Here is a 17950-nt window from a genome sequence, read left to right as displayed (position 1 = left end):
GTTATTCTGTGGTTTTGATTTTGACAGCGTGAGCCTGCTGAAATTATTTTGTTTTTGAGTCCAGGACACAATGCAGTGTGGCCCTGTACCAGATAGTTCATTTTCTTTTTGCAACCTCACTTTCCAAATACTTCATTGAACACAGTCGCATCCCTATAGCTGTTTGATGTTTACTCATCATTTGGCCTTGGCTCAATCTATTTTACTGCAAAATCTATTACTGCTTTTCACTTGCTTGTCCCAGGACATTGTGAATGCCTTTTGAAGAATTGATAACTTTCATATCTATGCTAGTTATCCTAGTATGTAGAAAGGTAGTCACTCTCCCTTTGCTCACATTTTATCTAATCTCTGTGTTTATGCATTCTATCACTTAACAAATTGCTTGTTGGATTTTGATGTTAAAATCCAAGGTTCTTTTAGAAGTGAGGAACAAGGATTAAAACTTGTTGTTTCATGATCATTTTATTTAGAGCTGATAGAACAAAGAGAACAGGAACAGACCAGTGACAGGGGTCTTGCCAGTTGAAGAGAGATTCTAGAGATGGCGCCTAGCATAAAACAGCTACTTTTATGCAGTAAAGATAAAAGAAATTCCAGAGATAATAAGCCAATTAGAAAAAAATCAACAAACAAGAAAATACTAGCCACTTACTGCAGAGCTTTCCAGAATTATATTTTGTATAACCATTAGAGGTCTATTAATGTCTTATGTTTATACATTACTTAAAATACAAAGATAATTGATTGTAATTTTCTTTGCAGTTTAGCAATTAAAATTAAACAGTTGGATCCAATAAGCTCTTTCCAGACATCTTCTGTATAGTCTCCCCATGTGCTTACCACTTGTGAGAGTTCCCTTTGTTATTCTTAATCACTAATTTTCCATTATCTGAGCTAATTATTTAGCCCTGATCTTTACCCTACCTTTTTGTAGCACCTTATACCCTTTTATACTTAGTTCCAGGTGTGACTAGACTGCCATGTCTTTGCTGTATTATGCCCTCAAAATTGAATTTTCTATTTTCTCTGAATTCATAAATGTTTTTATGTTCATTGTTATTTGCATTGCTTGGGGATTTAGATTGTTGAATGAACTAAAGCTGAGCTAGGTAAGTTTCCTTCCTACTACTTCCAGCAGTATTATGGTAAGATAGTGGTGCACCTGGTCTTAGCAGCCTCTCAGACTCCAACAAATGGTGCAAGTATTTGTTTTCAATATCACAAGGCCCTGATGGACGTTGGTTATACAAAATACTGCAAGTCTAGTTCATGACGAGACTAATGGTAGTGAAGTTGCGTGGCCTCAGTTGTTGTGCGAACCAGGCTCTCGTGTAGCAGTGTTGCCTGTTACAACCACCCAGGAGAGGAGGCGATGTGGAAGAGAACAGTGGCATAGCGGGCATGCTAGAATCTGTGCTGTGTTGGGGACTGGCCATTGCATGTAGTCTCTCCTATCAGTGATGCTCTCCAGTGTTCCCTCCCTGGAAGACTAGCTGGATTTTCTTCTGTGGCTGATCCAGCATGAGATGAGGAATTGCTGCATACTTGTTCTTGCAGGAATGGGGCTCCAGGACAACGTCCCACGTGTCATCAATCTTCAGGTCATGCCATGCCATGCCACTCGGGTACATATGCTGATATTATTTTTGTGACTCTGTGTACTATTGTAACTACATGTACTGAGTGCTGTGTGTGCCTCTATTGTGTTTAGGACCTTGGTCCCAGAGGAGCAATGTTTTGTGCAGCTGTATACATGTGTATGGTTAAATGACAATTAAAATTTAAACTTTAATTTTAAAAACAATAGAAAGTCTGTGTTCTTAAAGACAATTCAATAACTATTATACTAATTACAAACTTCATCAGATGTTTGACTTTCAATTCCATGTTCTTTGATATTTTCTAAAGACCTGATAGTTTCAGTTATACTGTTGTCAAACAACAAACTTCACTGCAAAAATCACCCCCCGCAAAATGCATTTTTCTTTATTTCGTAAGGTTTTTTCTTCTCTTCTATTTCCCCAACACTCGTTGGGTGATTTTTTTTCCTAGGAGATGGTCTGCTTGTTATCTATTCATTGAGAGTTCTCAAAGAACATGCTAGGGTCATTCCCACTTAGAGTTTATTTATTTTTATTGAGATAGTGTAGTGGTTAGCACAATGCTTTACAGTACCAGCGACCTGGGTTCAATTCCCACCATCGCCTGTAAAGAATTTATACATTCTCCCCGTGATCGCTTGGATTTCCTCTGGGTGCTCCAGTTTCTTCCCACAGTCTGAAGATGTACTGGTCGGTAGGTTAATTGGTTATTGTAAGTTGTCCTGTGATTCGGCTAGGATTAAAACGGGGGATTGCTGAGCGACACAGCTCGAGGTGCTGTATATAATAAATTAAGAGATAACTAAACTCTCTTTTATTTTTACTCTCCCTTTCAAAGAAAAGTACATGCAGTCAGATCAGTCCTTTTTATATTCCTGTAAACATTATGAAGCAAGAGAACAAGCTACATTGCAGGTTCAGAATCGGGTTTTTTATCACCGGCATTTGTCGTGAAATTTGCTAACTTAGCAGCAGCGGTTCAATGCAATACATGATATAGAAGAACAAAATTAATTAGTAAATCAATTTGCAGTATACATATATTGAATAGATTAAAATGGTGCAAAAAACAGAAATAATTTTATACTAAAAATGAGGTAGTGTTCACAGGTTCAGTGTCCATTTAGGGAACAGATGGCAGAGGGGAAGAACCCCCCCTGCCATCTCCCAAACCAGCCGGTGATGTAGTTTGTCAGAATGCTGTCCACGGTAAATCTGAGAAGTGTTTGAGTGTATTTGTTGACATGCCAAATCTCTTCAAACTCCTACTGAATTATAGATGCTGTCTTGCCTTCTTTATAACTGCATTGATATGTTGGAACCAGGTTAAGTCCTCAGATCTTGACACCCAAGAACTTGAAACTGCTCACTCTCTCCACTTCTGATCCCTCTGAGGATTGGTGTGTGTTTCTTCCTCTTACCCTTTCTAAAGTCCACAATCAACTCTTTCATCTTACTGACGTTGAGTGCAAGGTTGTTGCTGTGACAGCATTCCACTAGTTGGCATAGCTCGCTCCTGTATGCCCTCTCTTTTCCTTCTGAGATTCTACCAACAATGATTGTATCACCAGCAAACTTATAGACTGTATTTGAGCAATGCCTAGCCACACAGTCGTGGGTATAGAGAGAGTAGAGCAGTGGGCTAAGCACACACCCCTGAGGTGCACCAGTATTGATCATCAGCGAGGAGCAGATAATATCACCAATCTGCACATATTGTGGTCTTCTGGTTAGGAATTCGAGGATCCAATTGCAGAGGGAGGGACAGAGGCCCAGATTCTGTAACTTCTCAGTCAGGATTGTGGGAATGATGGTGTTAAGTGCTGAGCTGTAGTCGATGAACAGCATCCATAAGTGTTTGTATTGTCCAGGTGGTCTATACAGTTGGCCCTCCTTATCCGAAAGTTCTGAATGCGCGAATTTAACCAACCGCAAGTCGAGAAAACCCGGAAGTGCTCTTCCAGCACTTGTTGTTCGAGCATGTACAGACTTTTTTTTCCTGTCATTATTCCCTAAACAATGCAGTATAACAACTATTTTACATAGCATTTACATTGTATTAGGTATTATAAGTAATCTAGAGATGATTTAAAGTATACAGGAGGATGTGTGTAGGTTATCGTGGACTGGGATCGAAAGAAAAACAAGTATTATTTAGCGTCAATTAGTCAAACGTTTGTCTTAGTTTATAGTACATATTTTTTCTTTCTATGCATATAAAACACTTAAGAAGTGTATGTTTCAGTGCCAGGCTCAGGAACAGAAGTTCCCGAGTTCGATCCAGTGACAGACTGCTCTCGAGCACCCTCTCCATTTGTGCCAGGTTGATATGGAGGATCAAAAGCCCAAAACCCCAATAATTAAACCACTGCGTTGCTTAGTAATAATTGTAGCTTTCATCGGGGCAGGGCTTTTCTCACTTTATCCTATAAAATTGTTCCGATCGTTGACTGACTGTAGCCTAACGCTTTTCCAATGACCGATGGTGTTTCACCTCTTTCCAATCGCTTTATTATTTCCACTTTATTTTCAATCGTGATCGTGATTATTTTCCAGAACAGAAACACTGCGGATTCCGAGCTCCGCCGCTGGGTCCTAATGTCCTCCGCACTGAAACAGGTTAAATAAGGTCCGGGGTTCTGCTGGGTCCTAAGGTCCACCGTATTGAGACAGGTTGAATGAGGGACTTGAGCATCTGCGTTTTTTGGTATCTGTGATGGGTCCCAGAACCAATCTCTCATGGATGAGGAGGGCTGACTGTATATACTTGTAGTTTAAATCCTTATTTTCTCTTGTGCAGTAGAATAGAATATATTGTGCCAAGTACTACAGTGTTTATTACAGGGATTTGTGTTCATAGGAATAGATGTAGGTTATTTGCCCCTCAAGCCTTTTCTGACATTAGTATGATCAAAGCTGATCTGCCCAAGGTTAATCCTCTTCTGTGCCATTTCCCCAAAGTCGAAATTATGCAGTTAGTAACTGCCTCTTTACACGTCACCAATGATCTACACTCCAGGACCCTTCCAAGTAGAGAATGTCAGGGCTTTGCCACCCTCTGCTAGAAATTATTTTGCACCTTAGTTTTGATTGATTGTCCCTGCCCCCTCTTTCAAGTTTTGCCCACTTGTGGAAATCTTGCCTTGCCTCAAAGGAAATTGTATATCAATAAAATTACTATTCATTTTATGAAGGTCCAAGGAATATAGATCTATTTTCTTCAGCCACTCTTGATACGATAATCCTCTCATCCAGGAATTAGCTGAACAGCAAGCACAAGATTCTGTGGTAGCATCTGTGGAAAAGAATAAACAGTTTATATTTCGGGCTGAGACCTTTCATCAAGAATGGACTCTCCTGATCGTGTTTTTGTGCTGTACTGTTCTAACGTTCTATATGTGGAAATTAAGTTCAAAATTTATGGATGATATGATAAAGCTATAGACTTGACACACAGCTTACTGTTGTGGATGGATGGCAGTGGTCGTTTATTCTTTGTGTATTTTAAGTTATAGAGCTTCTAAAACTTTTATATCTGTGTTTAGTTTAAAAAAAGTGGGTAATTTATTTGCCTCAATATATTTACAACAGTCTATTGCTTGCCAAGAGCACAATTCTGGGATTAAGAATTCAATTTCAAAACAGTTTTCTTGAATAATTACTATTCTTCCCTTTTCTGATAAATTTTATTAACAATTAACACTAAATGAATTGTCATGAATTACAAGAATGAGTTTTAAGTAGTCCTGCTAATTTTAATGTAATCTGATTTTGACTGCAGTAGATTTTCCCCTCCTAGTAACTAGGTGACAGTATTGTCAACTTCCATTCACAGTAGAGTAGTTGCTAGGGTGTAATCAGCTATTCAAAGCACAATAATGCTGCAAAATTTCCATAACAAACAATTGGACATAAAGGCTGGTGGTAAATTTTGCTTCCAGGAGGCGGGGGAGGGAGGGGCACGTGGCCAAGTGGTTAAGATGTTCATCTAGTTATCTCAAGGTCGCTAGTTCATGCCTCAGCTGTGGCAGCGTATTTGTGCCCTTGAGCAAGGCACTTAATCACACATTGCGCTAGTCTGTGCGAGGAGTGGTGCCCCACACAGACTTCCAATCTGTGCCTTGTAAGGCATGAAAATGCCCGAAGCAGGCCTCTCATGGTCTGAGTCGATGTTCTCCACCCCCCCCCCACCTAGGTTTACTTAATATTTTTTATTTATTTAGAAATGGCTTTAGGGTGAAAGGGGAAAGGTTTAGGGGGAACTTCTTCACTCAGAGAGTAGTGGGAGTGTGGAACGAGCTGCCATCTGATGTGATAAATGTGGGCTTACTCTTAAGTTTTAAAAATAAATTGGATAGGTACGTGGATGGGAGAGGTCTGGAAGGTTATGGACTGTTTGCAGGTCAATGGGTCTAGCGGAATAATGTTTTGGCACATACTAGAAGGGCCGAATGGCCCATTTTCTATGCTGTAGTGTTCTGAGGTTATAGATACTGCCCTTCCGGCCCAACGAGCTCCTACTGCCCAGTTACACCCATGTGACCAATTAACCTAAACCCAGTATATCTTTGGGATGTGGGACGGAGCTGGAGCATCAGTGGGAAACCCACACAATCACAGGGAGAACATACAGACTCCTTACAGGCAGCAATGGAATTGAGCCTGGGTTGCTAGCACTAAATTAGTATTACAATGACTGCTATGCTATCGTGCAGCCCAATTTTCTTTGGCTTCCGGTTGCAGGACTTAGAGTTGAAGTAATGTTTAATTGTTCCACCTGTTCACTCTCCCCTTCCAGTTGTCCTTCCCTAATCCCAGCCACTTAAATTTAACGCTACTGTTTTCATTTGCCGGGGGCCAATATTCTCAAATTTCCTTTGAAAAATCGTTTACCTTTTGTCTCTCCAATCAAGTATTTTTTCATTAACCATAATAGTTTGGCTAGTGGCTTAATGCCTATTATTATTAAATCTTAAAAAGCAGCTTGGGACCTGACTACATTAAAGGCTCAATTTAAGTGGAACTTGTTCTGCTCAGAGTTGAAGCTTCTTGTCCCTAGTAGCAATCATGATTCTCTTCAGCATGCTTCATTGGGCACTGTCGAGGGCTATGTTCAAAGCAAATTTTATTATCAAAGTTTATGTACGTCGTCATATACAACCCTGAGATTCATTTTACCTGTGGACATACTCAGCAAATCTATAGAATAGTAACCATAACAGAATCAAAGAAAGATCAACCGGAGTGCAGAAGACAACAAACTGTGCAAACACAAATATAAATAGCAGTAAATAACGACAACATGAGATAATATAAAGAGTCCTTAAAGTGAGATCATTGGTTATGGGAAACATCTGTATTGAAGCAAGTGAAGTTGAGTGTAGTCATCCACTTTTATTCAAGAGCCTGATGGTTGCGGGGTAGTAACTCTTGAACCAGCGGTGCATGTCCTGAGGCACTTGTATCTTCTTCCTGATGGCAACAGTGAGAAGAGAGCATGACCTGGATGGTGGTGATTTCTGATGATGGATGTTGCCTTCCTACGACGGCATTTGATGTAGATGTGCTGAATGGTTGGGAGGGCTTTACCCATGATGTACTGAGCTGAATCCACTACCTTTTGTAGGATTTTCTGCTCAAAGGCATTGGTGTTTCCATACCAGGCCACGATGAGTCAGTCAATATACGCTCCACTACATGTCTATAGAAGTTTATTTTTTTTTAAATTTAGATGCCATGCTGCATCTCCACAATTGCTGAGTCCAGGACAGTAACCACCCAGAAATTTAAAGTTTTTAACCCTCTCCACATCTGATCCTCCGATGAGAACTGGCTCATGGTTGTCTGGTTTCCCTCTCCTGAAGTCTACAATCAGTTCCTTGGTCTTGCTGACATTGAGTGAGAGGTTGTTGTTATGACACCACTCAGCCAAATTTTCAATCTGCCTCCAGTATGCTGATTGATCACCACCTTTGATTTGACCCACAGCAGTGGTGTATATACATCTCTCTGCACAGTACTGTATGTCTTGTGGTTGGCAATATCCTGTTACTTGGACTCAAATTTCAAATTCTTTGGAAGTGAAGTAGAATCTGGCTCCGGTATATGAGTACTAAAATGCAAAAGCATTATTAATACGTATGAGTAACTCAGTGGAAGTACTTCCTTTAATATCATGAGCTTTGATATAAAATGTGTGATTTTTATACCATTATGTGAACCAGGAGAAAGAAACAAAGCAACGTTTTGGGTTGAAGGTGTCAGACCTTAAGCCTTTGTTCCCCTTTCACAAATGTAGCCTAATCTATTGGGCATTTCCTAGACTGCTTTTATTTCAGATTTTTAACATGGACACTTTTATTTCTGTTCATCTATCGCTGCATTTGCTGCCCTTATTGGCTATATACTTGTAAAGAAGCAACATTAGTTTTTTTTTTGCATTGTATTTTTCTATTAACTCCTAATTGTTGCCATAATTTATAGTATTGCCTATCTATCGTACACTGAACAGTGTTCACTTGTTTAAAAATGTTCTTAATCTGTGAATAGACAATCATACTGGAGATGCCAGAACAAAGTTCCATGTCAACAATGACATGGGTAGGAAAAGCGAGGAGATTCTGAAGAGAGATTTCCGGGAGTTAGGTAGAAAGGTGAAAAGCAGAACCTCTGGGGTAGTAATCTCTGGATTGCTGCCTGTGCCAAGTGCCAGTGAGGGTAATGTTAGGAGCATTTGGCAGATAGATGCATGGCTGAGGAATTGATGCAGAGGGGAAAGGGTTCAGATTTCTGGATGATTGGGACCTGTTCTGCGGGAGGTACGACCTGTACAATAGGGAAGGGTTGCACCTGAACCTGAGGACAACCGATATCCTTAGGCAGGCTTGCTGGAGCTCTTGGGGAGGATTCAAGCTAATTTGACAGGGGGGTGGCAAGGACAGTGCTAGGGCAGAGAATGGGTCGGTTGATTTACAAACAGAGGCAGTGTATAGTGAGACTGCTTGCAAGGACAGGCTGATGATGAGGCAAAATTGCTGTCAATGGGATGAGCTGCAGTGTTAAACAGGATAAAATCAAACAGGGTGACGAATACAGGACTGAGTGTGCTGCATGTGTAGCACAATTAAAGATTGGCATGTAAGAGATGGGCATCACTGAATTGTGCCTGAAAGATGATTATAACTTGGAGCTTAACATCCAAGGATACACTTAGTATTGAAAGGACAGGCAGTTAGGTAGAATGGGTGGGGTGGCTCTGTTGGTTAAAAAATAAAATCAAATTCATAGAAAGAGGTGACATAGGATCAGAAGGTGTAGAATTGTTGTGGGCAGAGCTAAGAAACTGCAAGGGTAAAAAGACCCTCATTCTGGCTGCTATTTAGAGGCCTGAACAGCAGCCAGAATGTAGGGTACAAATTACAATGGGAGATAGAAAATGCATGTCAAAGGGGCAATGTTCCATAGTCATAGGGGATTTCCATATGCAGGTAGATAGGGAAAATCAAATTGGTGCTGGATCCCGAGAGAGAATTTGTAGAATGCCTTCACGATGACAGGCTACATCACTTTCTGGTATGGGGGGGGGGGGGGGTGCTACTGCACAGGACCGAAAAAAAAACTGCAGAGAGTTGTAAATTTAGTCGGCTCCATCTTGGGTACTAGCCTTCAAACTACCCAGGACACCTTCAAGGAGGGGTGTCCATTATTAAGGACCTCCAGCACCCAGGGCATGCCCTTTTCTCACTGTTACCATCAGGTAGGAGGTACAGAAGCCTGAAGGCACACACTCAGCGATTCAGGAACAGCTTCTTCCCCTCTGCTATCCGATTCCTAAATGGACACTGAACCCTTGAGCACTACCTCACTTTTTTAATATATTATTTCTGTTTTTTACATGATTTTTAATCTATTCAATATACATATACTGTAATTGATTTACTTATTTTGTTTTTTTTCTACATTAGGTATTACATTGAACTGCTGCTGCTAAGTTAACAAATTTCACGTCACATGCCGGTGATAATAAACCTGATTCTGTTCTGATTTAGAGCAGCTTGTGGTTGAGCTCAGTAGAGGATCAACAATTCTGGATTGAGTGTTGTGCAGTGAACCCGAATTGATTAGAGAGCTTATGGTAAAGAAACCCTTAGGAAACAGTGATCATAAATTCACACTGCAATTTGAGAGGGAGAAGCTAAAATCAGATGTATCAGTTTTACAGAGGAGTAAAGGAAATTACAGAGACATGAGAGAAGAGCTGGCCAAAGTTGATTGGAAGAGGACAAAGTGGATTGGCAGGGATGCTGGCAGAGCAGCAATGGCTGAAGTTTCTGGGAGCAATTCAGAAGGCGCATGATAAATACATCCCAAAGAAGTAGTAGTATTTTTAAGGTGGGATGACACAACTGTGGCTGACAAGGAAAGTCAAAGACATAAAAGCCAAAGCGAGGACAAAGAGAAGAGCAAAAAATAGTAGGAAGTTAGAGGATTGGGAAGCTTTTGAAAACCAATAGAAGGCAAATAAAAAGTCATAGAGGGAGAAAAGATGATATATGAAGCTAAGCTAGCCATTATTATCTGAGGATACTAAGTTTCTTCAGATATATGAAGAGTGAAAGAGAGGCGAGAGTAGATTTCAGACTGCTGGAGAGGTGGTAAAGGGGGACAAGGAAATGAATAAGTATTATGGATGGATAAATTATTATGGTGGGTGAACTGAATAAGTATTTTGCATTAGTCTTCACTGTAGAAGACAGAAGCAGCATGCCAGAAGTTCAAGAGTGTCAGGAAACAGAAGTGAGTGAATTTGCCATTACTAGGGAGAAGCTGCTTGGGAAACTGAAAGGTCTGAAGGGAGATAAATCACAAGGACTAGATGGTCGACACTATAGGGTTCTGAAAGAGGAGGCTGAAGTATAGAGGTGTTAATAATGATGTTTCAAGAATCAATAGATTCTGGCATAGTTCCAGAGGACATGAAAATTGCAAATGTCACTCCAGTCTTCAAGAATGGAAGGAGGCAGAAAAAAGGAAAATATAGGTAAGTTAGTCTAACCTCAGTGGTTGGGAAGATGGAGTCTATTGTTAAGGATGTGATTTTGAGGTGCTTGGAGGCAAATAGTAGGGCAAAGTCAACATTATTTCCTTAAAGAATAATCTTGCCTGACAATTCTGTTGGAGTTCTTTGAAGAAGTAACAAATAAGATGGACAAAGGAGAATCAGATGTTGTGTACTTGGGTTTTCAGAAGGTCTTTGACAAGGTGCTACACATGAGGCTGCTTAAGTTAAGAGCCCATGGTGTTACAGGAAATGTTCTGGCACGTGCAGAGTATTGGCTGATTGGCAGGAGGCAAAGAGTGGGCAAAAAAAGCTAGCTTTTTCTGATTGGCTGCCAGTGACTAGTGTTCCACAGGGGCTGTGTTGCGACCGCTTCTTTTCTCTTTGTATGTCAATTATCTGGATGGCGGAATTGATGACTTTGTGGCCAAGTTTGCAGACAATACAAAGATAGGTGGAGAGGCAGGCAGTGTTGAGGAAACAGAGAGACTACAGAAGGACTTAGATTATGAGAATATGAGAATGGACAAAGAAGTAGCAGATGGAATCCAGTGTCAGGAAGTGTATGGTTATTCACTTTGGTAGAAGAGATAAAAACATAAATTATTTTCCAAATGGAGATTTGGTGCAAAGGGATTTGGGAATCTTCATACAGGGTTCCTTAAAGGTTAACTGGCAGGTTGAGTCAGTGATGAAGAAGGCAAATGCAATGTTAACATTCATTTTGAGGTGACTAGAATATAAGAGGAAGGGTGTAATATTGAGGCTTCATAGGCACCAGGCACTAGTGAGGCTGTAGCGGTGTGCTACACACAGCGCTAGAATAACGACACGTAGTCGGTGAGTTGGAGTTGCGATAAAAGAGATTTATTCAAACTTCACGGCCTGCTTTAAAGCCTTCCCGTTCCCGCCCTCCCCGGGCGGGACTGCTGTGGAGAATGCATATTCGCAGACCCTTTCCGTGCATGGGTTTCCCCCCGTGCTGGTGAAGATGGCCTGGCGCCCTTTTTGGGGCCGGCCTCTCTGCCGGTGCGCGCTGTTTCGTGAGCCGGTTCATGTGCGCTGGAAAGTGGGCTGCCACATAACCCCCCCCCCCCCCGCCCCCCCAGAACCGGCAATATATCCCCCAATGTCCACAGTCTGGATCGGCCTCTGTTTGGGAGGTCTGCCACGGTGCCTGAGCCCGGACCGGCTGCGCCAAGTCCACATGGGCACGTATGAGTTGGTCCACCGTGAAAACCTCTGTACCCCCCAGTGTCCAGCATGAACGTGGACCCGTTGTCCCTGATCACTTTAAACGGCCCCTCGTAGGGCCGCTGTAGCGGTGCCCGGTGTCCGCCCCGCCCTACAAAAAGAAACTTACAGTTCTGCAAACAACAGGAATTCTGCAGATGCTGGAAATTCAAGCAACACACATCAAAGTTGCTGGTGAACGCAGCAGGCCAGGCAGCATCTCTAGCAAGAGGTACAGTCGACGTTTCAGGCTGAGACCCTTCGTCAGGGCTAACTGAAGGAAGAGTTAGTAAGAGATTTGAGAAGGGGAGGGGGAGATCCAAAATGATAGGAGAAGACAAGAGGGGGAGGGATGGAGCCAAGAGCTGGACAGGTGATTGGCAAAGGGGATACGAGAGGATCATGGTACAGGAGGTCCAGGAAGAAAGACATTGGGGGGGGGAACCCAGAGGATGGGCAAGGGTATAGTCAGAGGGACAGAGGGAGAAAAAGGAAAGTGAGAGAAAGAATGTGTGTATAAAAATAAATAACAGATGGGGTACGAGGGGGAGGTGGGGCATTAGCGGAAGTTAGAGGAGTCGATGTTCATGCCATCAGGTTGGAGGCTACCCAGACGGAATATAAGGTGTTGTTCCTCCAACCTGAGTGTGGCTTCATCTTTACAGTAGAGGAGGCCGTGGATAGACGTGTCAGAATGGGAATGGGATGTGGAATTAAAATGTGTGGCCACTGGGAGATCCTGCTTTCTCTGGCGGACAGAGCGTAGGTGTTCAGCAAAGCGGTCTCTCAGTCTGCGTTTCAGCACCACCCCACCAGCCTCTGGGTCCAACATAATATTCTCCGTAACTTCCGCCACCTCCAACGGGATCCCACCACTAAGCTACCACCCCACCAGCCTCCGGGTCCAACATATTATTCTCCGTAACTTCCGCCACCTCCAACGGGATCCCACCACTAAGCACATCTTTCCCTACCCCCCTCTCTCTGCTTTCCGCAGGGATCGCTCCCTACGCAGCTCCCTACGCAACTCCCTTGTCCATTCGTCCCCCCCATCCCTCCCCACTGATCTCCCTCCTGGCACTTATCCTTGTAAGCGGAACAAGTGCTACACATGCCCTTACACTTCCTCCCTTACCACCATTCAGGGCCCCAAACAGTCCTTCCATGTGAGGCGACGCTTCACCTGTGAATCGGCTGGGGTGATATACTGCGTCTGGTGCTCCCGATGTGGCCTTCTATATATTGGCGAGACCCGATGCAGACTGGGAGACCGCTTTGCTGAACACCTACACTCTGTCCGCCAGAAAATGTCCATTTTACTCCTATCCTGTTTGTGACTCTGTAGGTGTCATCTGTCTTCTACATCAATTCTTTCTAATTGTGTCATTTAAAGTCTTCGTGTCAGAACGTCAATATTTGTTTTGCTGTGTGTCATTGCTGTGTAATAATTTAAGGTGAGACAATTGCAACCCACATCCTTGTTTTGCAGTGACAGTCATTTTAATTGCAAGGGCTTTAAATCTTACCCACACAGTTCAAATTTTACGAAAGCTTGCTGCAATGATTCATAATAGATCTTCAGCAGAGTCCCCCTACAGCCAGACTGTGGAGGTGGAAAACTGAGGCAACATTCGGCAAAGCTTCAATAGAATAGATTTTCTCCTGTCTTAAAATGACTGTCTGTGCAACACACACAAAATGCTGGAGGAACTGAGCAGGCCAGGTAGCATCTATGGAAAAGAGTACAGTTGATATTTTGGGTCAAGACCCTTCAGCAGGACTAGAGAAAAAAGCTGAGTAGATTTGGAAGGTTCGGGGGGTGGGGGGTGGGAGAGGAGAAAGAAACACAGGTTGATGGATGAAACCTGAAGGGGGAGGGATGAAGTAAGGAACTGGGAAGTTGATTGGTGAAAGAAATACAGAGCTAGAGAAGGGGGAGTCTGATAGAAAAGGACAGAAGGCCATGGAAGAAGAAAAATGGAGAGGAGCGCCAGAAGGATGCGATGGGCAGGCAAAGAGATAAAGTGAGAGGGAAAGGGGGTTGGGGAATGGTGAGGTGGGGGGTGGTATTACCGGAAGTTTGAGAAATCAGTGTTCATGCTATCAGGTTGGAGGCTACCCAGATGGAATATAAGGTGTTGTTCCTCCAAACAGAGTGTGGCCTCATCGCGACGGTGGAGGAGGCCACGGATAGACATATTGGAATGGGAAGTGGATTTAAAGTGGGTGGCTACTGGGAGGTCCCACTTTTTCTGGTGGATGGAGCGTAGGTGCTCAGCGAAGCGATCTCCCAGTCTGCGTCGGGTCTCACCGATATACAGGAGGCCATACTGAGGTTCATCCAACATTTTGTGTGCGTTGCTTAGATTCAGTGATGAGGCCACATAGTTTGGAGTAACAACACCTTGAATTCTGTCTGGGTAGCCTGCAACCTGATGGTATGAACATTGATTTCTTAACTTCCAGTAATGTTCTCCCCCCGCCCCCACCACTTCACCATTCCCCATCCCCTTTTCCCTCTCATCTCCTTGCCCGCTCATTGCCTCCCTCTGGTGCTCCTCCCTCTTCTTTCTTCCATGGCCTTCTGTTCTCTTCTGTCAGACTCCCCGTGCTCCAGCCCTGTTTTTCTTTCACCAGTCAGCTTCCCAGCTGTTTACGTCATCCCTCTCCTCCTGGTTTCACCTACCACCTTGTGTTTCTCTCTTCTCTCCCCCCCGCCCCACCTTTTAAATCTACTCCTCATCTTTTTTTCTCCTGTCTTGCCAAAGGATCTTGGCCCAAAATGTCGACTGTACTCTTTTCCATAGATGCTGCCTGGCCTGCTGAGTTCCTCTAGCATTTTGTGTGTGTGTTGCTTGGATTTCCCGCATCTGCAGAATTTTTCTTGTTTGTGACTAAACTCTGTCTCTGTTTTTCCTGTTCTGTAATGAGTTAAATATGGAACAACATGTCAACCTCCAATTTGACTCTTGAATCATGTTGCTGTTATTATTGAAAAATATTTCATTGTCAAGTATTATGACCCTTGCAGCACCATGTGCCCAAATTGATAATCTTCTAAGAAGTTCTCCTGGTATGCCATGGTAACTTTGTGCAGAGATTATCATAGATTAATAAATTAACAATAATTGTGCACTTTGTTTGGGGGAAAATAGTGAACTCGGTTACTTATTTACATGTATTGTAATAAAAGATTGCAATAGATGAAGCATTTTAGAACAACATTCAAAGCTATTAATATTTTAAAAGCAATTGAAAAATAAACATTATTTCAGTATTGTTATTGTACTTGTTTACTATCCAAATATTTGATGTGTATGCCAGAACGGCAAGGATTTCAAAATCTATCTTCCAATGCCATGAGACTTTTCCTGTAATAGTATTTCACTATTCTTGGATTGTAAAAGAAAAATTGCTGTTTGATTTGGTGGTAAAGATAATCATTATGTATCTTTTTATTATGGGTAGGGTTAACGGAATCGAAGGTGACATTGCATGCCACGTGTCAACAAATTTTTGTGTGTGCCATAGGTTCTCTACCCTGATTATTCCTGTGTTGTGTCATTATACCCAAGTAAATGTTCTTGCACCCAAGGATGAAGAATTGCTTTTTTTTACTGTGCTTGAATAAATCCAAGATTTAATTCTGTTTTAGGTATCAATAGTATGATGAGGCTGAGAGATGGGCACACAAGATCCTTCCAGGCTCCTGTAGATATCCATGCTTCGCAAGATGGTCAGCTTTATGTATTTGGAAGTGATGTAGCATCTTCTGATGAATCATCAGATGAAGACAAGAATAGTATTGATCTGCGGCTGAGAGGTCGAGAGTGTCAGTGGCCCAGTGATTCAGTGGAGAAGTCCAACAATACAGTATTTCTTCTTCGAGAGGTTGTTGATGGTGACAACCTCAATACTTTTGCTTTGCAGTATGGCTGTACGGTAAGTTTAATCCAGCCACTATAATTAATTGGCTGCATATTGTCAGATTTAATCTTTTCCTTTGTGATGGCAAACAATTACGTGTTTCATCTTGTGCACAAATGACATTTTCACCCAAAAGACATTTTCACCCTTGAAACAGAAGTCTCGTTTCCATCTAATTGTGCAATAGCTTACAGTATATGCAGAATTCTACTGACCTTTTGCCCTTTTAAACCTCCTCCTTTATATAACTAGCTTGCTTCCTCACGGTAGCAGGAATTAGCAAGATGTTTTAATGGGGCTTGACTGAGAAAAATGGCTGAGGTGTGGGAATATATCAAGTCTAGTTCAAGGAAAATCTCACCCTTCATAGTCCCTGCAAATTTACTATTAATGCAAATATATATGCATTAGCTCTGAGAACAATAAAATTTCTTCATTATATTAATGACTGAAAACTGCACTTCTAAGTGTTTTGGATTGTTGTGTTGTTGCTGTCCTAATGAGAGCTTCAAGTCTACTAAGATCATGAGGTGTCTGATGCACTTATGAAAGAATGCAAAGTCAGGATTTTTTTAAATCTCTGAAGTCAGACTGTTGGACTGAATTCACTGTCTGCTAATAACTGTATTTGAGGTAGTAATTGTAGTCAAATACTGCTTTACTGAAAATATAATTTTGTGGTAGCTCAGTGCACAGTTGCACCCTTTGCAAATAATACCACAGAGCCACAGAGGACTTGCCTTTTCGAGTTTAGAGCTTTGTTTTGGCCTCCTTGCAAAGACTAGTGTGTGTTAAGTCTAGCTACAATGGTATATCCAATGAACAATGTACCCGGGTTCAATTGCTGCTGCAGTCTGTAAGGAGTTTGTGGATTTCCTCTGGGTGCTCCTGTTCCCTCCCACGGTCCAAAGACTTGCTGGTTGGTAGGTTAATTGGCCATAGGCTAATCATGGGAAAATTTGCTAGGGTTAAATCAGGGAATGCTGGATGGAGTGGCTCAAAGTGCTGGAAGGGCCTATTCCACACTGTGTCTCAATGAATAAATAAACACTGACATCAGGCAAAGCAGTGGCTGGTTACCACCCATTACAGTTGCTGAGCTGATGAATATTTGCTTCTCCATGTCAAACAATAGTTGAAAGAAGCATTAAAGATGGCAGAAGCACAGGATGACTGGAGAAGCCTTTGATGCACTGTGGCTTCAGAGTTTAGTGTTAATAAAATGCAACACCATACCAAGGCTTCATTAACATTAGCCATTAAGCTGAAGCACTTACTTGGTAGAACAAGTACAGAAGGCACAAGGGAAAGGTGCTGCATGCAGGCTCCCCTGCACATTGTAAATCATCTGGAATTAGGCAAATATTGTCATTTCTTCATTGTTGCCATGTCTAAAAATCAGGGCTCCGAATCTTGTGTTCAAGATGATGTCTCTCATTGCTTTAAGTTCAACACTTCACAAGTAAGTCCAAGTTTAATTGTCATTCAACGATACGTGAATGCCCACGGGTCGAGGGCCAAGGTGAAAAACACCGTACCAAGAATCACACACAGGGTACATATAGAAAAGCAACCGCATAAGATGGCAGTGAACTACAGTCACAAACAAAAATATATAAATATAATCTGAGACGCTGAGTCCCAGAATGTTGCAGAAATCGGCAGTTGATCACAATATGGCTTGACTTCAGCCGAATGAACATCTGGGGGGCAACACTGACTCCAGCTTGAGCATTGCGAACTCCGCCTCTGGCGGGAGTGCACTCTCTCCTGGACGGCTATAAACAGGAGACACCACAGTCTGCTTCTTCTGTCCGCCAATAAATCAGTGAATCAGATGTGCAGCATTCCACATGAATCATGTCCAACAGGGTCTTGTGATCACAAGAAAAGTGCCAGAGACGATCACTCACTGTTAGACTGCACATTTCCTTTGTGCACCAACTCCTCAGACATCTTTGATGCAGACAGCAGCACAATTTGTACCAAGTCCAGCTCCTTTGGTTTCTCTGTCAACAAACAATTTGCTGATGGGATAGACCTTAGCGTTCTTAATGTCCAGCAGGGTCTAGTAATTGTAAAAAAATATTTAAAAAGACATCATAGAAGCTGGTGTGATTGAACGCAC

The 17950-nt window shown here is 42.3% G+C and overlaps 1 protein-coding gene across 2 annotated transcripts in view; it reads left to right on the top strand.

The window, feature by feature from the left end:
* The window catches only part of lysmd4 (LysM, putative peptidoglycan-binding, domain containing 4), a 46854-nt gene that overhangs the window by 14128 nt on the left and 14776 nt on the right, over nt 1-17950 (top strand). The window contains exon 2 of one of the 2 annotated variants that reach the window (XM_072278265.1): nt 15561-15837. In XM_072278265.1, coding sequence (XP_072134366.1) covers nt 15562-15837 — 276 coding nt within the window. In that variant the 5' untranslated portion in view covers nt 15561. Of the gene's footprint in view, nt 1-15550; nt 15838-17950 lie in introns of both variants that reach the window. The other variant, XM_072278264.1, reaches the window with a different exon arrangement.

Source organism: Mobula birostris, chromosome 14 (assembly GCF_030028105.1).
Source record: "Mobula birostris isolate sMobBir1 chromosome 14, sMobBir1.hap1, whole genome shotgun sequence".
Lineage (NCBI taxonomy): Eukaryota > Metazoa > Chordata > Chondrichthyes > Myliobatiformes > Myliobatidae > Mobula > Mobula birostris.
The sequence above is the reverse complement of the archived record's forward strand: the minus strand, read 5'-3'. Positions and strand labels throughout refer to the sequence as shown.